Genomic DNA, 24,088 nt, shown 5'->3' on the forward strand with positions numbered 1-24,088 from the left:
TATAATATTTAATGTACAGTAATGGTACTGTTTTTTATATAATTATTTTTTTAAAATATTATTCATAATTATTGTGACAATCCGTTTGAACCAATATACTTTATGGACATTTAGTTTGAGCAATGAGCAAAAAATATATAACAGAGACTCGTAAATAAATTATTTTATTTATTTATTTAGTACTTTTAGTTAGAATTCGAATAAGTGTATAAATTACTTGTAAATAAATTTTCTTAAAAGTTTGTTTGATTCATCGCGGTCTGTATATTTTATTTATTTTTATTAAATTATTATTAACTGTTTGGTTCAATTTTGCGGACATATTGAACTAATTAAAGCTAACTTGTTGTGCATAAATTTGTTTCCGTTTTTAACAATTATTTACGCGCTTGCCTAGGCGTTATTTAAATGTTTACTTATAAAATTATTGTAAAGATGTAAATTTTAAATGGTGAAATTGTCATTTGAATCAATAAATACTTAATAAATAATTTGCATGCCAAATTGGCAAGATACATTTACCATCTACCGACCACCTGTATATATATAATGCATGTATCTGCAAATAAAAATAAATTGATTGTTTGATTGATTGATTGGTGCCTATTAACTTATCGATGAGTTGATTTTGAACAAGTAACCAAATCACCCTGTATGTGCGCCTATGTTAAAAGATACGCTACTCGAGCACGATCGGGTCGCGATGCATTTGTATAAAATGAATTAATTGGACTCGTTCACCTTTATTAGTTTGCCTTCACCGAGGCTGTGTCGTCTCTAATTAAAAAAATACGGAAACCGCCTTATATGGACAATATGTGCACTAACTAACTGTATATAGATTACTAGTAGCCTCTTTGTGACTTCATCCGGGGAAGTACATTCGCTATGTCTGCCAAACTCAAACTCGCTATATTCGATTTTCAATGTATGCTTACGTAGTCAATAGTCATCTTCATATCAGTTGGTTCGCCAGTGTTCCGATGCCACAGAAAAAGTAAGGAGTTAATTTAATGGGAGCTCGGGATGCTAAAAAAGCATCATGGGGGTCGGTCCCCATGACGGTTGATGATTAGCGGTGGAAAAAAAAATTAAATTTTCATTATTTTGGCTTACTGAAATTATTAGAAAATAAAGAAAAGAAGATTATTAAGAGATTATTTCCTTCAAAATAAGTAAAAAATTAAACGCGTTTGTAACTCGAAAACTAAAATATAAAGGTTTTATTTTGTAACTTTGGGACCTTCCCATTCCATAACATTACGCTCAAATCGTTAGATTTCGAAATGTAGTTTTTTTTAGTAATTAAGTAACCTCTTAGCAATTAAGTAATCTACTATATCCTTATCTGACGTGCTGGATGAGTATTTCAGAAGATAGTTTTTTTTTGTTGCCCTAAACGTACCCACCAATAATAAGGGCTCATAGTTGGTGGAGGTAATCAACAACGTGCAAGTCCCTTATGTTCATCTTCTGCGGTCGAGTAACTGCAAATATCCCCTCTTCGGCTCCCCTACTATAACCTTAATTTTAAGTTTTCTACTTTACTTATTATGATTACAACATGACCTGACTTTTCAAAAGTGCTTGTAAAATAATAAGCTTGATAGAAATTACTTTTGAATTTGAATTGTAAAGAGATAAAAAATGCTGGCCATAAAGTTAAAGTATAGCACTCGGATTGAATTATCAACCAATCACATTAGAGCATTTAAGCTCTAAAATTTTGTTAGACAAAAAGAATCCAAAATAATGTAAAATATTAAAAACAGGGGATGCAGGTTTAAATCCGTTGGGGGTTTGATATATTAACGTGTATCTCACGTGCATCATCTCTGATTTTTAGGTCACGGATGCTGCAACATAAAGATCGTATTTGTTCAGATGAAAATAATGATGCTTCACTAAATCCGGATAAAACCGGAATGTACCGGATCATTCTAGAACTGTAAGAGGTAAAACAAAAATGGATTTTGAATCTGAAAGATTGATATTATTTTAGAAGTTAGTTTTGAACACTCCGGTGCAGTTTGCCTTTTAAGACAGAGACGTTCAGGGTTTGATTCTCAGTTGTAGTAAATTTTAAAATGTTTACTTTCTGACCATATTATTGATTTGGTATTTAATAACAACCTGTTAAAATAAACATCAAATCAATTTAAATATATTACCTAGCTTGTGATATCCACGACGGGTTGTCATTAGGTACCGAATGACATTAGTTACACATACCATCAGATGAGATTGTAGTCTAGGGCTAACTTGTAGAGAGTAAAAAAAAGATTCTTATTTTCGTATATGTCATCTAACATACGTGAAGGCTAATTAACGATTTAATATTTGTAGAAGGTGCGCAAACTCATGTTAGACTGTTTCGTGAATTATTTTGAGAACACACATCAAATCCCGCGAAAGCCATGAATTTTTCCGGGATGAAAAGTAGCTTATGCGTTAATTCAGAGTAAAATCTATTTCCATTCCAAATTTCATCTAAATCGGTTCAGTAACCACAGCGCAACGGAGAAACAAACATACACATTTACACACACACTTTCACACAAACTTTCACCTTTATTATATTAGTGTGATAGGAAAAAAATGTTATATGCTGCTGATAGAGGCTCCAGAAAACCACTAATCTCCCAACTTCGGGCAAAAAATTTCGACTGAAAATTTACACAATAAAGAAAAGCTCGGTATTTCACAGTCCGATTCTGAACTTGAATCCATGATCTGAAACTACATAGGACTAGTCTGCCAAACCGGTGGCAGGGTCACTACAATGAAACAAACCTGTCGAGTATGTTTCAGTGTATGATTCAAAGTATGCAACTGTATCGCTTCTCATCGATTTGTCGTTTTTGAGATCATCTAAAATTTCAGATATGATCGTGATTATGAACAAACAAAATTATCATTCTTTTTATTCATAACGTTTTATTTCAACTGTCTGTTTTTTCAAAGAAATGACGTAATTATCGCCATTTTACGAAAATTCGCATTAGTTTAGTAGTGGAAGTAGCAATTGGTAACGTAATTTAAAGAATATAAGTTTAACTAACCTAATTTCATTCATTTAGATGTTACAGATGATCACAAAAAAGAAAAATTGACAAAAACCAAGTTGAGTTGAACCAACCAGTAGATGTTTTGAATCCGATCGATACATAATGACCTTAAGATGTTTCAGTAATGCTTATAAACTAGGCCTACTTGAAATTAATTGTTGAAATAATTATGCTGTGACGCTTAAACGAAAAATCGATAAAAAACGTAGTATTTATATATATAGGCTTCTGTTTTGAATCGTACACCGATATACCCTACAGAAGCTTCAAAAGCTTAGAATTTTAGGCTCTAGAACAACGAGTCAATTACCGAATGCAATTCGTTTGCATCGCTAGTGATTGGCCGCCAGTCCGCCCCTGGGACGGTACACACGTGTATCCCAACTCAATTTTTTTATGCCAGCGACGCAGCGAACAAAAGTTTCATTCATTCATTTAGATATATAAATCGATAGCCAGACCTTCTTCACTACATAGTATAAAACAATGTCGTTTTCTCTGTCCCTATATCACTATATACATATGTATGCTTAAATCTGCGGTAGATGCGGTTTATTTATTAATAGAAGGGTTTAATTAGTGTTTGAAGAGAAAGGTTTATATGTATAACTAGCGATCCTAGTTACCTTACTTACGAGTACCTAAGGGAGGTATAGTCCTCCCATAGCTACAAGGCTGACAAACTGATAGCCTTCTTATTAAAAGGTAGATTGCAGGCTCTCAGTCCAGTATGATTTGTGCTCCTCCAAAGTAAGGGGTTTTTTTTATTCTTTACAAGTTAGCCCTTGCCTACAATCTCACCTTATTGTTAGGAGGAGGATGAAAATCCAAACCCCTTTCGGTTTCTACACGAACGCTAAATCGCTTGGCGGTGCGTCTTTGTCGGTAGGGTGGTAACTAACCATGGCCGAAGCCTCCCATCAGCCAGACCTGGACCAATTAAGAAAACCTCAATCGGCCCAGCCGGGTATCGAACCCAGGATGTCCGTCTTGTAAATCCACCGCGCATACCACTGTGCCACGGAGGTCGTCAAACAAAAGACAACTTCAAGACAATTGCGCTCCAACTTAGACCTCATATTTTTTTTCTACCAGGCAGAGATTGTAGTCAAGAGTTAGTAATTTTGCATAAAAAAATCATAACCTAAAATTAATACTTTTTCAAGTTGGCTATACCTAATTAAAAATGTTTGTAAGCCTGTAAATAATGTGACTGTAATGAAGTTTCAAAGTTTCCTTGAAGATGAAACCATTATTCAAAGATTATCTAGATGCTGATCGCTAGAATTACTTAGATTAATTAAAACTGATAAAAAATAATTTTACAATTTTTATAGCAGTTTATTTTCTTGTGGACTATTTATAACTGGCCGTAGCTCAGGCTTATCCAGCGTGAGTTTTAGATCATATTTAATTTTAGATTGAATCTTATCTGATCATCACAAAATAAGTATATTATAATTTAAAAATAAAAAATAAAGCGCTAGTAATACGAAATGTAATAAGGGTTACAAGGGGATGAAAACGTTTACTGATTTTCTCGTAGCAATAAGTTATGCTATAAATAAACAAAATAAAAATAAATAAATAAAATACAAGTACCTATTACTAAATTGCATATGTATTTTGTATCATTTTTATTGTAATTAGTATTATTTTGTATTTGTAATTTGTATTATTGTAATTGTATTGGTTATTGAAATAAAGGCTATTATTATTAAATTAAGTTATGCTTAATAATGCTTAATAATTCTTGTGGGGCTGGCATGGAATAAAAATGCTGGTCTGCGTGCAAGAATACATGCATGCTTGGCATTTCTTGTGCTGACATTCTATTTAACTTTTCACTCTTTCTTTCTTTTCGGTCCGTTCTCTTTCCTGTTTCCTAATCATCAGCAAGAGTTATGCTAACTATAGACAAAGCCGCGGTCGGGGCGCTAGTCAAACGTAAGATACTACATACACCTGGCACAGTTATGGCGACGTGTGCGACAAGGTCGTTAAACCGTGAGCCGAGGCGTAAATTAGTTAATCGCAGGTTAATTAGTGACACGCAATTAGCAGATTGGCCGACTGGCAATATTTATACAGTGTGGCTTGTTGTGAGGCTTAACAGATTGCTGGGAAAATGCAAAAATGGCGATTTTGAAAAATCGTGTTTTTGTTTTATCGAATGAATTTTCAGTAAAACCTGATTTCGGTAGTTAGTTGTTACAAACACTGCCTCGGCTAGCACGTTAAAGAACTTTATTACAATACGTTAGTGCTTATTTCTAGGCATACAAAATTATGTATCAATAATACTAAAAAAAACTATTTACTACTCTACTAACCAAGACTAAATAATATAGACCTAATATAGAGTTAGGGGTTAGTTACTATGTTAGTAAGTAACCCCAAACTCAGTCCTTATGCTCGCTGATTTTCAGTTTGCTCCGCAACAACTGACTATTGCCTACCGCGTTCGCGCTGCCGTCGATATTATAAAAAAATAATCAAAAGAATAGTGCTAGTTTTCCAAATATAAACTATAAAAAATAACCTCAATACAACTACTGGGTATTGAACCCAAAACTTCCAACTTAATCGGTTAGATAGGAGTAAACTAACCAAATTACTACGCAGCAATTTGTAGTAGGTATAATCTGCGGCAGGTTTTCCGCTCCAATGGCTTTAAGATCTTTATCAAAGCAGCTGAAAGGAAAGGGTTTACATTAAGATAGTCGCAAGTCAGTTCGTTGGCCTCAAACAATTAGCGAAGATACCTCGCTAATGGGAGCCTTTCAAATCTAATAACGAATTTGTTAGCTTCAAACTTAAGCTGCTTTCTCATGGGTTGTTAATACGAGTACGTCAATGTACGAGTAAACTATTAAATTTTTTATTCAGTAATTTGAAAATGCTAAGAACGATCGTATTAAAAGTTCCCAACGTAATATTCTGACTCCAGTTAATTTTAATTATCAGGGGCGTATTTTTTCTGTCACAGCTGTTGTAAATTTAATTTAACAATTCTGTCGTGTAATGATCGTAGTATCAAGCTCTAAGATTATTGCATCCCAAGTTAAGTAATAGATAAGATTTACAGTTATAATTACTTAGTTTGTAGAAGTCTGTTTTTTCTTTTTGTTTTTCCATCTGGTCCTTTTTCGTTATTCATCTGAACATTGACCGAAATCCTTATTCAAATAATTCAAAATTTAAAAAATATAAATTTTAGTTCAATCATAGACACAGATGATAATAGATTTTTTCTAATAATGTGAGTATCAAATTCTTATCTTTCTCCATCATATTAAGTATCATTACATTTTAACAAATAGATAAAAGTTGAAAGTAACACTGTGGAATTACAAACATCTTTACATAACATCGCTGATGATCGTGGAAATAAAAAAATCTAAAACTTATAAAAAGAAGTACTATGTTCTCCGACGCGATGTATGTGGACGATCACTCTAAGTCATTTCCTTGTCTACATCGTCTGTTCTCAGCGAATGTGCAAACTGCATTGAAGCAACGGAGCGCAGCTGAGATTTCGGTTTATTAGACGCAAAGCTGTGCTGAGAGACACTTAGGACGCGTTTGTGGCAAATGTCTCTTTGAATTTTAACCAGCATTTGAGTTTGGGTTCTTTGTCCGTGTGGATTTTGGGAGTGTGCAATACTCCTATCTTGAATTACCTGCAAGTTTGTTTTGTCTCTTTGCAACGTGATTTTCTCAAGATGCCAGTTTCACCCGCGTATGTTTCGTTCCTGTGAGAATATGAGGATTAAAATGATAATGCCTATGTTACTCGGTGAAAATTAAGCTTGAAAATGGTGAAAGATTGTTTTGTAATCTGTAATCTTTCACCATTTTCAAGCTACATTTTCACAGAGTTACATAGGTTATATTTTATCTCCATATTGCGTGGAAAATAAGCCTACTGAAAATAAATGAATATTAAATTTTGTATTTTGGCTATACTTTTTCTTCAATAAATCAGGCTGGAGTTAGGGCATCATTGATGTTATCCCAAGTGCATCGATGAGCACATCAAGCCGTTGGTCCCATTATTTATTATCATCGTTTGTCGTCGTCGTTATCAACCCATATTCGGCTCACTGCTGAGCTCGAGTCTCCTCTCAGAATGAGAGGGGTTAGGTCAATAGCTCACCACGCTGGCCAATGCGGATTTGTAGTCTACACACACGCAGAGAATTAAGAAAATTCTCTGGTATGCAGGTTCCCTCACGATGTTTTCCTTCACCGTTAGAGACACGTGATATTTAATTTCTTAAAATGCACACAACTGAAAAGTTGGAGGTGTATGTCCCGGATCGGATTCGAACCCACACCCTCCGGAATCGGAGGCAGAGGTCATATCCACTAGGCTATCACTGCTCTATTTATTATCATTAACATTTAAATAATTGTTGCAAAGTTAAACATAGCTTATCTCCAATCTCCCTTCTCCTACAGGTGATAAGTCTGCGCCTGATGATTATGATAACAGTCACGCCCTATAATTGTTGCTAGCGCTTTAACCAGGTTTCTGACTGAAAATAGTTTTGTTTGATGCTTTGACTGAGTTTGTGAACTATGTAAATTGCATCAGCTCTGGGCCGCGGCGGGCTGAATGACCTGCGAAGGTCGGTCATGATGCATCGCATCTGATTCGCAAAGTTTAACATGCTCTAGTGTATGTAAAGTTAGTTATAATTTGCATTCTACTTTGTCGCTGCGGTGAATGATCTCTAGCACGGACGCATGTCTGTTACGTCTCTTTCAAATAGATTCCACTACAGTCAGCCCTCATTCGCACGAGAGTTTTTTTAACGGATGTTATAAAGCCGTTGAAATACAACAAATGCATTCCCAAGTATATGTTCAAACGACAGCCTTTTCTAAAACACAACGTTTTTTTCGAGCAGCGTTGCACTTTCAATTTTGGGCTTTGGAAAAAAATCTCTCGTGCGAATGAGGGCTTACGCTTTGCTGCCCTCTGCTTTCTGCATCCATATTCATTGGTTCTTATTTAACTGGAAACCTATATACCTAGAAAAAAGCCGTGATAGCCCAGTGGATATGACCTCTGCCTCCGATTCCGGAGGGTGTGGGTTCGAATCCGGTCCGGGGCATGCACCTCCAACTTTTCAGTTGTGTGCATTTTAAGAAATTAAATATCACGTGTCTCAATCGGTGAAGGAAAACATCGTGAGGAAACCTGCATACCAGAGAATTGCCTTAATTCTCTGCGTGTGTGAAGTCTGCCAATCCGCATTGGGCCAGCGTGGTGGACTATCGGCCTAACCCCTCTCATTCTGAGAGGAGACTCGAGCTCAGCAGTGAGCCGAATATGGGTTGATGACGTATATACATACTCCATATATGATGGTCCATTAATTATAACTACAAAAAAATATTTAAAAAATGTTATAAAGGTGTAGATTCCTGTCTTTCATGACAATACAGATAGAGATGTAGAAACGAATTCAACAATCACGTTGTCGAGTAATAAAGACTTGTTTACAGAACAGCTTTGTGTTTTGCAAAGTTTAACGATGTTCTGTTATCTGGGGCATATGTCACTCTTCCAGTAGCAGTAGGTATACAGTGTCGCAGGTCGTCGACCCCTCGTCTCCACCTCGTGCGAAAGTGGTACTTTATAAATAGTTTTCCGCCCGCTGCATGCGCCGCTTGGAAGCTTTCGCGTACTTTTTCATTTGATTTGATTTATTACATTGCCCCACCACTAACTACTTGCTTATAGATGAAACAGTACTGAAGTTAAACATGTGAAATGTTTTTTTGTAGTGCAGTTTATTAGTAATTGAAATACTTGGAATTTTGTTATTGTAATATTATAGTTAGTGTTTACTACAAAGTTTTTAATCGATCAAAGATAAATTTTAATTAATTGTTTTTATTTTAATTCTCATCTCCCGAAAAACTTTCTTATTATACATACCAAATGACTACTTAATTATGATAAAAATATAATACCTATTACATCTAACTTGGTCAACAATTTCAGGGGTTGATATAAATATATAATAAAAGAAAATCAACTTAAAATAATTTATTCAATTTTAATACAAATGATAATGGGACTTGAGCTTATATTTATAAATTGGTGCATATTGCACAGGGTGGTGCACAATCGGCACGCTATGCACAGGGTGTATAATCTTGCTATGCACAGGTGTATGTATCAGTGGCGCACTATGTATAGGGTGTACTATTTTTGTGTGCACAGGCGTGTGGTATAATGGCGCACTGTGTATAGGTGTGTGGTACAGTGGTGCACTGTGTACTGGGGTATGAATTATTGGCGCGCTGTGGATCTTGTGCACTGAATGGACCGGGTACTCGTATTGGTATATCGGTGATGAGTGTACCGAGACATGGTACCCGGGTACAGGCAGCCCCAGTGCCACTGCAAGAGTTGCCAGCAACTGTAATAGAAATATTTTTTGTTAGAATATTGGTAATAATTTTATAAGTCAATAACCGTTACGTTGGCAATGGAACACCGGCTTCGGCAATATAAGTTACTCCTAGCAAATGTCAACATGGAAAGATTACCTACGAACTAACTAAAATATAATATTTACGCAGTGGACGCACTTCCCGTTTTTTTCACATTGTAGCATGACATTATATACCTTATAGCCTTCTTCGATGAATTGACTACCCAACACATAAAAAATTAACCTGAGATTAGCGCTCTCAACCTTATTGATTATATTAGTGTCGATTACATCAATTACGAAATATTACTTAGCTGTTTTTCGAATGAATAGGCAATGAGTTTATCTCAGTAGTTTCTTTATTAATTTTCCTCATTCAGAGTTCGATCTGTTGTTGCTAAATATCACCTACATAACATGAAGGCCGCTTATAATGATTTGAGTAAGTAGTGCAGATACTGTAATTAATTATTAGTAATCATTGTAAATGCATAAATACTATACTAAAATTACATTATTTTATACTCTTGCGATTAAGTAAATAACCTAGTAGATGTGAATAAAGGTCAAGGTACATATATACAGGTCAATACAAGGGGTTTCCTGATGCGAGTCATTATTCATAGTGACTCTATGGCAGTAAGATTATGGTTTTTTATTATTATAATCATGTATAAACAAGCGCTTAGTTGCAACCATACCTATAATACCTGATGGTAAGCGATAAATAAATTATCGCTCGCATTCGACTATCCTTGTGTGACACAGCCTTTTGTAATTCTTTATTTGGCCAATTTTAGAAACTAATTAAAGAAAATCAAAACCAGACAACAGGACAATCGTGTCATCTTTCGCTAGAGTCTGAAGTACCCTTTCGAAGATTGTTATACATGGCTTTTCTAGTTAAGTGTGTCTCATCTTTGGCCAGTCATAGGTACACTTATCATCAGATAAAATCGTGGTCAAGCGCTTGTCTTTTTTGCATAAAAATAAATCATCCATTTATAAAGTAAAGTATACTCACAACGATCAAAAGTGGGGTCATCGTGGATGGACAGCTGGTTATCTTGTAAGCGTTTATGTAACTCACAAGTTATTTTTATAGGACCACAAAACCCTTATGGCATCTCACCATAGAGTTAAGACGATAATAGATAGATCCTTACATCATTCCGTTTATAAAATATCGTTAAAAATTAAAGTATTGTAAAATATATTATCATTTGTAGTACTTTATTGAATCAATAATTGTCTTTGATGTAAGAAGAAAAACCTTTATTATTTTTTTCTATAGGTTCAGTTGAAAAATGCTTAAATGCTTTTTTTTTATTCTTTACAAGTTTGACCTTGATTACAATCTCACCTGATGGTAAGTGATGATGCAATCTAAGTTGGAAGCGGGCTAACTTGAAAGGAGGAGGATGAAAATCCACACCCCTTTCGATTTCTACACGACATCGTACCGAAACGCTAAATCGCATGGCGGTATGTCTTTGTGGGTAGGGTGGTAACTAGCCACGGCCAAAGCCTCCCACCAGCCAAACCTGGACCAATTAAGAAAACCTCAATCGGCTCAGCTGGGGATCGGGACCTAGGACCTCCGTCTTGAAAATCCACCGCGCATACCACTGCGCCATGGAGGTCGTTAACCGTAAAAATAATGTTGTTTTTATTTCAAACATTTATTACCCGATTGCTAGCAGGGTTATGTTTTTGTTTGGTCTGAATTGATGTGCTGGTGAAACCTATATATTCACAAGTAGGAAAAGTAAAGTTTCCATATATACACGGTTTTCATTAGATGTACCAAATGTTCTGTTCATTACTATAAAAATATCAATAATTGAATACTCACAACGATAAGCTGCAGCGTCATCTTGGATGAAGAGCTGGTTAACTTGTAAGTATGTATAATCTGTGGGTTATTTTATATATCTCGTCGAGTAAAACCGTTATGGCGTATTATATGGTGGACAATGAACACGGATCGTGTTGAAATCTTCAATTGTTTTGTAATAGGGAAATAGATTATTATTTAATTATTATTTATTGATACTTTATCTATACACAAATACAGACATACAGTACTAAGTCTGTCAGTCTGTTACTTTTCTCTCCTAAATAGTTAACACCATTGAATTTTCTATATAAACATTTAAACTTGGAAAAGAATTTAGGAAAAAGAAAACTAACGTGAAATAGGAAAAAAAGTATAAAGTCGTGTACAATCAACTTTGTTAATGATAAAAAAATCCGCGCGAATCAAGTCACAGGCAATAGTTAGCGATTTATAATTAGGTATTATGTTATAGAACAAAGATATTGTTTTTTATAGTGATCGTCCGTTGTCAAGTGTTTTGTTGTAATACCTTAGTTGTGTTTTGTTGTTAGCCTCAGGTTCTGGTTCGAATAAAATTACATTTTATTTAATCTCAAAGTCAAAATTTATTTATTCAAGAAGACATTTTGTTCATTGATGTTTTATCTTTTACTCAGTTAGAATTTAACTTTTACAGTGGTACAAGAATAATCAAAAATGAAGCTAATCTAGTGTTTACATGTTGTTAAGTAGTTTAGTATGTTGTGTACTTCAATTAATTATCATTATTATACAAAGAAGTATGGTAAGTTAAAATATATTTTATGAATCGAATCTATCGGTTGTTAACTCTACGAACCTAAATAGCGATATGTAGCACTATATTTGGTTAGATTTAACTAAGAAACTGCCAATGAAAGATAGCCAGAGTGTTTGTTTCTATGCCTCATATAAAACCCAGATTACACTAGACTGTAATGTCTTGTCAGAGTAGAGGTTCTATAATAGACCTTATCCGCAGAGGCACTATATTGAAACTTTATAATTAATTATTTACCTAATAATCTTCAATACTCGGATCGAGCTATTAAATATTGGGTTGCCTCCGTTCGTTGATCGTTTTAACGGAATCACATCCCGAGCACTCATTTCTCTTAGTAGAAGTGAACGTAATACGATACAACACGTTGCTTTGTTGAAACGTCGACGGATTAACCTGCTTTTCGAGGGGGTTAGGGAGGGAGGGAGTTAAGGGCTCCACTAACTTTCCAACTCTAGGCTGCAGCTGAGGATTTCTTGGGAGAAAGAAAAAGAAGTTGAATCTCAGCACTTCATGATACGAAGCTTCATAGGTTAAACACCAATGAGCAGTTATTATTTTACCTTTAGTGACTAGTGTCTCAGAATGAGAGGGGTTAGGCCAATAGTCCACCACGCTGGCCCAATGCGGATTGGCAGACTTCACACACGCAGAGAATTAAGATAATTCTCTGGTATGCAGGTTTCCTCACGATGTTTTCCTTCACCGATTGAGACACGTGATATTTAATTTCTTAAAATGCACATAACTGAAAAGTTGGAGGTTCATGTCTCGGACCGGATTCGAACCCACACTCTCCGGAATCGGAGGCAGAGGTCATATCCACTGGGCTATCACGGCTTCTGAGAAGAGACTCGAGCTCAGCAGTGAGCCGAATATGGGTTGATGACGATGACGACGACGACTAGTGTCATCATCATACTGCTTCTGCTACTTGAGTTTTGGTCTTGCCTTGCTCAGGTGGTTGAGGCATCGATGCTTCGGAATTGTGGTGTGTAGCACGATTTTAAAATAAACGTTTTTTCTTTCTTTCTATCTATCATTAGCATAATTTTAGGCCTCCTGCCCTAGGGATACAGAATATGGAACTTAGACCCATGCTGTTCCAACGCAAGTCACGACTAGTATTATATCGCTCAGTTTGTATCACACATCTGAGCTATCTAAGCCATGAGCCACCATGCGAGTAGGTCCCAGTCAATGTCACCACAAAGGTTGCAGCCCGTAATGCGGTCACGAGCCTTTACAAGTAAATGACATTACTTTTACTTGGATGCTGTCATTGCGCCGATTTCATTATTACTTAGGTAGCGGGTTCGAGTCTTATCTGATGTATGTGTATTGGGTGTGTAGTGATATGTGCAGTGTGCAGATTTATTTTTAGTAGTAATAGAGTTTTTTGTGAGATCTCGTCAGGGAATGTACTACCTTGACCGATTACTATTGCTGAGCAGCATTGTTATCTTCAGGTCAGACGGAAACGGTTGTCGGTGTTTGCTGAAGTTTGTGTCAGCTTTAGCGTTCTATGATCTGTAGTTTACAGACACTTGAGGCTTAGAACCGCCTTACGCCTTGTTGATGCTCACAGGACAACACAGGACAACACTTTCCAGGACAATATGTTCCTTGCCTAATGCCTACTCCGTGAAATGTTGCTTTGTTTAGCAATATTATTTATAGCCACTTACCACCAGGTAGAGTGTAGGCCATCTACTTAATCAATAATTACCCGTATAACTGTAATAAATATTCTATAATAAATTTGACTCCTAACTTCACGGATGTACAGCTACTGATTTATTTAATTTTTCTTCGCCTCCTATTTGCACTTCTTCATGTTTTTATTATAATAATAAAATACAATTGTTATACAACTGGACAAGAAAGTACAAGAAGGTAGCTAGAAAGACCAGTTTGAGAACCTAACATTGATATCTCCATATAAAGCAGTAACAGCTTTTACTATTAATGATGTCAAAGGCAAGGCTGACGTATTAATAGAGCTTATAGCCTAAGAGACAGCTCATTAATGTTGTATTCTGAAAGACCAATATATTAGAAAGCCATAAAGTCACTGTGAGGATGCCGGATCCATCGTGCTGCAGAGCTCTGAGCAGAGCCCGGGTCTTATGACCATGTGTGTCTAGGGTTATGGAGCTCCTTTAAAACTAGTTAAATCTCTCCGATTATTGCAATTATATATTAAATGATTCCAAATCTCTTGAACATATTATAGAGACTATAGGTAGAGTCTAGTGTAGTTGAAGATATTTTGTACAATCTGAAGAAGAAACTTTGCGTCGCAAATAGATTTGCGAAATTTCCACGCAAAGTATCTAATTTATTTACCATTTGTTGCATAACATAAATCATTAAATAATATTGCTTAACAATAATTCCCTATTACTTACCTCGCTACTGTCTTGGATTGCATTGTCACTTAATATAAGCATTGTTTCAGCGTCATAATTATGATTACAGTATTTTTTGTATCTCGTAATGCAAATGTCAAACGAACTCTTTACTTTATCTGCCGATTTTCGATCGATCGATCAAAAGAAATTAAAACTATAATCTAAAGTTTCATAACCAGTTACAGGAGACTATCTAAAAAATAGATAAAATCAGCGAAGATTTCGCAGAATTTGTCGTAATTTGTCGAGCCATTCCTTATCTACAGTTTAAACATAACATGTCTTTGGTGTGAAGCGCATCGCATAGTCCATTTACTGTTCCCGTTACAATACCTTTGAAGTTCATTCTGCGTTGCTAAAGCTTAAATTGATAGCACTCGAGGGGACTTAACAAATGGGTTCCTAGGGCTGTCACTAGCCAAATGTTGACAGTTTATAAGTTTTCATCTAAATACACTTGAGCTCTTGGTACGAGTATTATTTGTTGATATTGAAGTTGTAACATACTCGTACTCGTAAGATAGTTAAACTTGACCGTTAAATAATCGAGATGACGTAATAAACAACATTAATTGCTAATGTGCGCTTAGAACATCTTAGAATAGACAATAACTTTTTCTTACTTTCTATATTATCAACAGTAAGAATGCATTACCCAATCTATCAAGTATTATACTGATATTAGAGGAAAGATTTGTATTTTTGTATGGACCGAATATACTCAAAAACTGATGAACCAATTTGAAAAATTCTTTCACCAATAAAAAGCTACATTATCAGGGAGTGACAAAGGATATATGTTGTCCTCGTATTTCCACGGGAATTGGAAATACGTAGGGCAAACCGCGAGGTTCTGCTAGTAGTGCCATATAATTATAGTATTATATGTAAAGTTTAATATATCTAAGAAAACCACATGAACATCTATTTAAACAGATCCTGAGATAAGTATGAACACACATACAGTAAAGTAAAAAGTTTATATTTAGATTCACCTTCTCTGTTTTTGATGGAATTAGTGATAAAGTAAAACAATTTTAATGAAATTAATATTTGTTATTGTTTTCTCCTTAACTTTGGACAACCCTGCCGATTTTGCTAGCCCAAGGGAATAGCTAATAAGCCGTTCCTACTAGGCCAATAACCTAAATACTAACTTGACCACAAACCTAATCTAGGTCACTCTATACGCTGGGAATTCAACCATATATAACTTTCTATGATTTTACTTCGATTATACAATACGACAGTTAAATTGAAAATAAATTGTAACACCACTCCGGAAAACATTGCCAATTTCCTTTCTGGCCTCTCTTTTTGAAAATAAATTCGGTATTAATTAGTGTTTTTTTATATTATCTGGGTGTCTTTTTCCTTAAAAAAACACATTTCTAGTTTTGAGGTTACATACGAGTAATATACAGAGAGTACTTTTTTGAGATAATGCAATGTAATTTCGAGATGATGTTAATGGAAATAAGTCATTTTAATTACTTTATAAACTGAGCATAGTTTATTTTAGAAAATTCTGTTTTTATATATTTTAAAGCAGAAAATTAAACATTTTTAAAAATTCATTGACTTTATTGGATTAGAAATTAAAATAATACAATGAAATAAAATATGTTGGATTTTAAATAATAATTCAATATTTACATTTCTAGAAATCAATTAATAGAAAACAATATTATATTTATCTGTAATTTATTAAAATATAAAAATAAAAATTTACGATCCATGACAAACCAAATCGTTCAAAATTGTTTTAAAAAATTGCGATTTTATTTTATTACTTATGGATTGCATGGAATACTTGGGAATACATACATGTACCATTATATCAATTGCACATATTTTTCAATAATATTATTAAGGTACAATATAATGTCGTTGTAGACAGTACTTACTTACTCGAACATAATATTTTCAAGTTCCGTGTATTTATGTTCTATTGTATGCAATATTTAGATATTTATTGCTTATAAATGTGATGTAAATATTTATAACCGTAATCCAGTCTTACACAAACTAATTATTATTAATTTACTATGTATGTTACTCATAAACATGAAAGAAATTTTAGAAACAAAAAGACGTCTTTTGTAAAAATTATAAATATGTCGGGGAATTTTTTTATATTTTTAGGTTATATTTTTGATACACAGTTAAAATTTCAGTTTTAATTTTTACATTTATACTGGACAGGCATAGTAAACTATTTTCTATAAACGGCAACAGAACCACTGTTGTTGTTTCCCCATCACTTCCACAGGAATGGGGAATGGAAATGGCTGAACAGTGGGTGGTGGTACAGCGTGCTGACGTGCGCCACGGCTACTGGTGCGTGGTGGACCACTGGGGCGTGGATCACTGGGGTATGGACCACTGACGTGTGGATGATTGGGGCGTGGTGGTAGGATACCACCAGCGGTGCTGGCGCTGTGCTGGCTGTAGAGATGAGAGCGAGGACTGCTATCTGAAATAAATAATATAAAGGTTTTTGACTCTCTAAAGATCGCTGTCAGATGTTTTGGACTAATATTTTTGGATAATTGGGACTGTCAGTGAGGTATGGAAGAGTATCGGGACCAACTTCCCAACTCTGGGCTGAGCGTTTGAGAGCCGCGTGTTGAAGTGGGTGCTATCTGCATCCACGGCAGTGGGTTCGATTCCCACAACTGGAAAATATTTGTGTGATGAGTATCTGTTTTCGAATGTGCGTGTATTTTATATTGGTAGATTGTATAACTATTTATATGTAGTGTCCACGGCTTTCCTCTGAACATTACTATGGACCATAGATGATACATTATATATTGAGATAGATACGCAACTCTCATTTCGGTTTAAAAAAGTTATGTACCTTGATCACTAGATTGCGATTTCTAATTAGATTTATTGGCTACCCATAGATGGCGTTCTCTCTACGAGTACAATCTATATTTTAGTTGTATGACTATTGCTGTTTGTTTTCCTTAATTCTTATATAGGAATTATTAATGAAAAAAATTTAACATAAACATAATATTTACAAAATCACCTATTTCACTATATAATACTAATGTACCCAAATATTTAAAATAGCCAAATTTTATAAATATATAGAAATAAGGAAAACAAATTGCAATAATCCTTCAAATATTCAAGGATTTTTAATCAAAGAAAGAAAAGAAGATTCTTATTATTCAACGATTTATTTTTTCTTTTGTGATTATGAAAATATCTTAATGCACTTCAGCAGCCTGATAACATTAGTGCACCGACTATGAATATTGACGTTTATGATTATAAATAACCACTGATCACCTTTAAGAATTCGTAAAATTGCTGGCGACATTTTCGCCACGCCGTTTCGCGACACACCGGGCCGCCTTCTGAGCATAATTCCGATGGTGGTCGAGCATGTTCCATGGTTAATTATTCACTATGCACACCAAATCCACAAGTAATACCCATTATACATACAAAATATTTTACGTAAGCGAACTGTGTGGAAGTTTCACCCCCATGCTATGGACTTTACAATTTCATATGGTAAATATTATATATTACTGTTGTACACTTTTGAGAGTGATATTCCGGTGGTCGGGTTTTAATTTTTGAGCTTACTTTTATTAATAAAACCTGTTGACAAAGGCCGTTATGCAACCATGTTTAATTAAAATACTCGTATATACATATAATTTGAACTCTGATAGGTGACCTATTATTCTATCTAGTTTGTCTACCACAAACCGCATGATATTTCACAATAAATTGATTTTTTTAGCATATTAAAACCTCTAACCCTCTACCACCCCTGCGGTGTATTTTTGCGTACCCACTCATAACTCATTTTACTTACCCTTATTCGAATATTTAGGGTAAGAGGAAAGACCATATTTAAAAATAGCTAATATTCTTTTTAACAAAAACAAATGTTTAGTGGGAATAGTGTTTATAGGGTTGTAGTGTATGTAGGCCGCATATTAATACACATTAATCTAATCTATTTAACTAACATAATTGTGAACCCTCGAATGAATGGATGTATGGATGTTTGTTACTCAATAACGTCTCAACAATTTAACGGTTCAGGGTATTTGGCCGGGATTATAATCTGGAGCAGCTCACATGTGACTATAATCTCAAAATTCTGACAGTAACGGGATCTACGAGGATCAAACATCAGCGCAAAGCCTGTACAATATAATTAAACACAAGTGACTCACCAAACGATACATTCTTATAATCCAACTCGATTTATGATGTTCAGAAAACCACCCAAAACGTGGCAAGTTTTCCAACTGACGAATTCTCTCGGCGCCACCAATTTATATTAACATTAGAATCCACGCTATTCGCGCCCGGCGCTCATAAGGGCAAGAATGTCTAATTTCGACGAAGCTGTGACACCTCGGTTATCCAGAATGTAATGCAACTGATTCTAGGTAAAGGCCTTAAGTAAGGTTACTAAAATGTGAGGAAAATACTTGGACGTTTAGAAAAAGTCTTCAAGTATAGTTAAGCTTCGTTTGGAAGTCTAAATATAATGGTAAGGTGTACCATGTAACCAGGAGGCAGTTGGTTGGTGTGTAAAACTGATAAGCCCAGGTATTAATGTAAATTTGCGGAAAGTTTAGGAGCTGAATTTATCCTTTTTACCTTAATATGTGGGCTAAAAGGTAATAAATTTTAAAAGGTCACGATAATCGATTTACTATCAATAAAAGCTTTAATGTCATAAACATGAATAAAAAGAAATAGAGTTTACACCAAAGCGTAAACTATACGGTATACATTACCGTGTGTGTCGCATTCTAGTCGCTGTCTCCGCACTCTTCTCCAAAAACACAGTAAATTTTACAGAAAAATTAAAAAGGAGTTTCTTGATTATTTTACGACGAGCAATTTTTGTAATTTGTTTTAACCGCCGAACAATAGAACGCGAGATTTTTACGAAAAACTGATTATCGTGAAATTTTAACGTGTAGGTTTTTTATCCTGCACGTCATCAATATCGATTTTTCACATCTTCATTACAACACCGTTATAAAAATTAAGACAAAAATTCAACTCACTAAGAATTATTACGAGGATATTAGGGATAAAAATGCCTAATTTTACTGGGCTATGAAGGAACGTTCTTTAACAATTAGAACCTCTCTACGGAGTCTACGGCTGAGTATATGGGTTCGCTGATTGACCAGAATACCTACAAAAAATCCGGCGGAGCCACCTGCGTCCTATGTCAAACTTTACTTTTAACAATTTATTTCATCATTGTAGGATATTTTTAGCGTTTTAGATTTACAAGATGATGGAAAATATGATACAATACCTATTAGTTATTTATTGTCTTCACTCGGTTGATGACAATATAACACATAGACTTATTTTCATAAAAAATGGTACAATAACATTTGTATTTGATTGCGCATCGATGTGTAATGTCTGCCACTGACCATCCAATAAGTTGACGAGCTTGCAACGCTTACGGCAGGACATCCGATAAAACTGATCGTGTGTTGGTTGACATCATGCTGATCGCGACCAATACACGACGAATCTAAATAGGTACCTACTCCTCGTGATACATAACTGTAAGCTTATACAGAAACATCGTAGTAGTATGGTTACGAAGAATTGTAATTATGTTATATATGGTAGAGTACGCAAATAACGATTTCTATAAGGAATTCCTTCGTCAGATTTGCCAGATAGTTACAAAATTTGATGTGCCTACCTACTTACTAGTATGTTACAAATAGGTTTATAGAAAGCTACTTCGTTACTAGCAATTTTTAAAAATCGTTTAATTCATTATTATTTGTCTACTTGTTTTATTATTACTCAGCTTTACTCTGACTCAGGTATTGGTATATTTAATATATTATAAACTATATGAGCCCGAATATGTACATTAAATGTATTTTTAGCAAGAGGTCAGACAATTATTTTGTTTCATTTTTGCGGCACTAAAGTAAAGAGCTTTTAAAGATATTCGGAAATGGAAGTCGCACGTCAAGGGAATACGGCATTTATTACCTTCGTAAGGTTACTTCCGCATACAACTATATTTCATTCTAGCAGTTGTAGTGCTCTGTGTGACAGACAACCGGGGAAACACTACTACACTTATTTAATTACGTTATAATGATTTTTGTCGCGAGTTACTGTATCCCAGTCTTGCGCGATTTTTGACGGCCTCCGTGGCGCAGTGGTATGCGCGGTGGATTTACTAGACGGAGGTCTGGCTGGTGGGAGGTTTCGGCCTTGGCTAGTTACTACCCTACCGACAAAGGCGTCATCATCATCATATCAGCCGATGGACGTCCACTGCAGGACATAAGCCTTTTGTAGGGACTTCCAAACATCACGATACTGAGCCATCTGCATCCAGCGAATCCCTGCGACTCGCTTGATGTCGTCAGTCCACCTGGTGGGGGGTCGGCCAACACTGCGCTTACTAGTGCGGGGTCGCCATTCCAGCACTTTGGGACCCCAACGTCCATCGGCTCTTCGAACTATGTGCCCCGCCCATTGCCACTTCAGCTTCGCAACTCGTTGAGCTATGTCTGTGACTTTGGTTCTTCTGCGGATCTCCTCATTTCTGATTCGATACTCCTAACATAGTTCGTTCCATCGCCCGCTGTGTGACTCTGAGCCTTCTTATCAGGCCCATAGTTAGCGACCAAGTCTCGGAACCATAGGTCATCACTGGCAACACGCACTGTTCGAAGACTTTTGTCTTCAGGCACTGAGGAATTTCGGACGAAAAGATGTCGCGAAGTTTCCCGAATGCAGCCCATCCGAGTTGGATTCGACGGTTCACCTCTTTCTCGAAATTGGACCTACCTAACTGGATCATATGTCCTAGGTATATGTATTCGTCTACAATTTCGAGTGCAGCGTTCTCAACTATAATTGGGTGGAGCGATACATGAGCATTACACATTATTTTTGTTTTGGCCATGTTCATTTTCAGGCCCACCTGTTGAGAAACGCTGCTGACGCACGCACAAAGGCGTACCGCTAAGCAATTTAGTGTTCCGGTACGATGTCGTGTAGAAACCCTAAGGGGTGTGGATTGTCATCCTCCTTCTAACATGTTAACCCGCTTCCATCTTAGATTGCATCATCACTTACAATCAGGTGAGATTGTAGTCAAGGGCTAACTTGTATGAAAAAAAGGTGGCTTTCCATCCAACAACATCTAGCATGTCATCGTGGCTGTCTACTTGTACCATCAACCTTTATATAATGATTCTTATTTATTTTAAAGGCATTTATTATAAAGGGTAAATAAACACAAATTAAGGGTAGGTCAACAATTTATTCTAAGGATCGTAAGCTAATGGAATACTTAATGGACGGCAACAACGGGGATCGCTTTGATTGGGGCATGGTGGACCACTGAGCTGCTGTGAGCGATAGCGGCGGGGGCGGTCTTGATGACGACTGGGGCAGCGTGGACCACAGGGGCGGTGTGGATCACTGGGGCAGCGTGGACAGCTACAACAGGGGCAGCGTGTACCACTGCGGCGGTCTTAACAACAGGGACGGTCACGACGGGGGTGTGGACTGCGTGAACGACTGGGGATCCGTGGTTGACGAGTTGGCTGCTCTTGGTGATGGTGGTTTTGGCGGCCACAACTGGGACGGCAGCGTGGACCACTGGGGCGGCGTGGACTGCCACCACGGGTTGGTGGGCGACAAGAAGACCTGGGGCGGCAGCGGCGCAGGCCAGTACAGCGGCGAATACTACCTGTAGCACAAATAAGAACACTTTGAGTGTGTATAGTATTTTTTATTGTCAGAAAATGGTCATTTAAAAAAAATATGTGTTGAGTATTCTATGTAATCTTGCAACATCAAAGGCATTACTTATTTGTCTTTGATGGATTTATTCGCCCTATATCATCCCCTCAATAAAAATATAATTAAATACCACAGTGCGAAGTTGGTTCCACAGTTTGCATGCGATTTATCTGGTAAATAGGGTCGATTAGATTGATATAGTAATAGACAATCAAGTCACTCATGCAGGTTGGACACATTGCTTTTGACTTCATGTACCACTCTTTACGTCAAGTATCCAATTTAACGAGTAATAAAAAGTGGCTTGGATATGAGCTAGAAATTTTACTGTATGTATTGTGTATTTTAGTACTATTTAAATTTCGATGATACTGTAACTATAATTTTGAAGAGGTTTAAATGATGAATGAATAGATAGATAAATAGACTCTTTGCAATATAAATATAAAACGTACGGCTATTACTGACTTGAAAAGTAGCTGAGTTAGTTTTAGCTTGTTCAATTCAAAGTTTTATACGGACACATCAATTTATGGATTCTTATAAGTTTTCCAATAAGAAAATATTTCTTTCGATTATATGTCTATCAATTTGATCTCTATTGTAGGCAATCGCATGAATATCTCAAATCTCTATGATCCAGTTAAATTTTAGATACATAGTTTGAAAGTCTTAATAGTTACTGAACAATTAGATTTCGCTGTTAGTAGAAAGTTTATTTTACATTACATTTCAAATTGTTTGGACCTAATGAAATATTGCTTGGGTATTTTCTTTTCATCAGTTCTATCTGCATCATATTATTAAAGGATTATTTTCTTTATCAGGATCGCAATCAATTTCAAAATTGAATTATTTGTTAATCTACAAAACAAATTTACATTATGTTTTGAAAATAATCATTCAATTCAATTAATAGTGTTTAAAATTTCAATTTTCATTGAATAAAATGGATTGAAATTTGATTTTGAGAGATGTAAGAATGGAGAATGCACTAATGATATCCGATTGAGAATAAAATAATAAAAATACCTTCACTATAAGATAATATAGTGGGGCTACACTATTTATAACACTTGTAATAAAAATTGGTGTAAAGATAGATTACAGTCTGGAATAGTACACTACTTTTATTCAGAGATTCCCACGGGAATCCGGCTTACGCAGAAGGTTGGAGAATTTTCTTGTATTTTCCCGTCTTAATGAAAGTTCAACTTACGAGTCCCTGCATGTTGCTGGTGGTGTGGTGAGTTGTTGTCGGGAGGAACTTGCCGAATTATCTAACAGTCGCACCGCGGGCGGCGGTATTTATACTGACCGCCGAAACTTTACAATGGGCGCCGACCATAGTACTTGACGGATTTCGGCCATGGAGTTGCGAAGTCGGAGCTTATTTGGAGAAGGTATTCGCTGACGCTTGACAAAACGTTAAAGTTGAAGGTTCAGATAAAAGATTTTGCATGTTTTGCATTTTTGCATGTTTTGCATTTGCATGACTATGACTTTTCTTAAACGAGAAAAACAAACACAGTACCGTTGACAACAAGAAGGTTGTCAACGGTACTGTGTTTGTAGATGAGGAAGGTTGTTTTTTATATCATTTATCATTGCTAATTAGTTATATTATTATAACTGAATGCATAATAAAGCATATCGTGTCTGCGTTGTCGAATGTCTCTTTCGTTACTAGAAATCCAACACTGACTTTAGTA

General features: G+C 35.7%; 2 protein-coding genes and 1 non-coding gene across 3 annotated transcripts in view; 1 reads left to right on the forward strand and 2 right to left on the reverse strand.

The window, feature by feature from the left end:
* The window catches only part of LOC112046970 (neuropeptide SIFamide receptor-like), a 132,793-nt gene that overhangs the window by 83,215 nt on the left and 25,490 nt on the right, over positions 1 to 24,088 (forward strand). The window lies entirely within an intron of this gene.
* On the reverse strand, positions 9,121 to 11,372 carry LOC112046994 (uncharacterized). Its single transcript, XR_008251118.1, has 2 exons — positions 10,548 to 11,372; positions 9,121 to 9,508 (listed from the first exon to the last, which is right to left on the reverse strand). It is a non-coding gene; the product is annotated as an uncharacterized LOC112046994 (transcript).
* LOC112046993 (larval/pupal cuticle protein H1C) lies at positions 21,872 to 23,753 on the reverse strand. The gene is made up of 2 exons (XM_024083877.2): positions 23,596 to 23,753; positions 21,872 to 22,323 (listed from the first exon to the last, which is right to left on the reverse strand). Exons 1-2 carry the CDS (start codon positions 23,605 to 23,607, stop codon positions 21,922 to 21,924), a joined length of 414 nt encoding a protein of 137 aa, XP_023939645.1. The 5' UTR covers positions 23,608 to 23,753; the 3' UTR covers positions 21,872 to 21,921.

This window comes from Bicyclus anynana, chromosome 10, assembly GCF_947172395.1.
Source record: "Bicyclus anynana chromosome 10, ilBicAnyn1.1, whole genome shotgun sequence".
Lineage (NCBI taxonomy): Eukaryota > Metazoa > Arthropoda > Insecta > Lepidoptera > Nymphalidae > Bicyclus > Bicyclus anynana.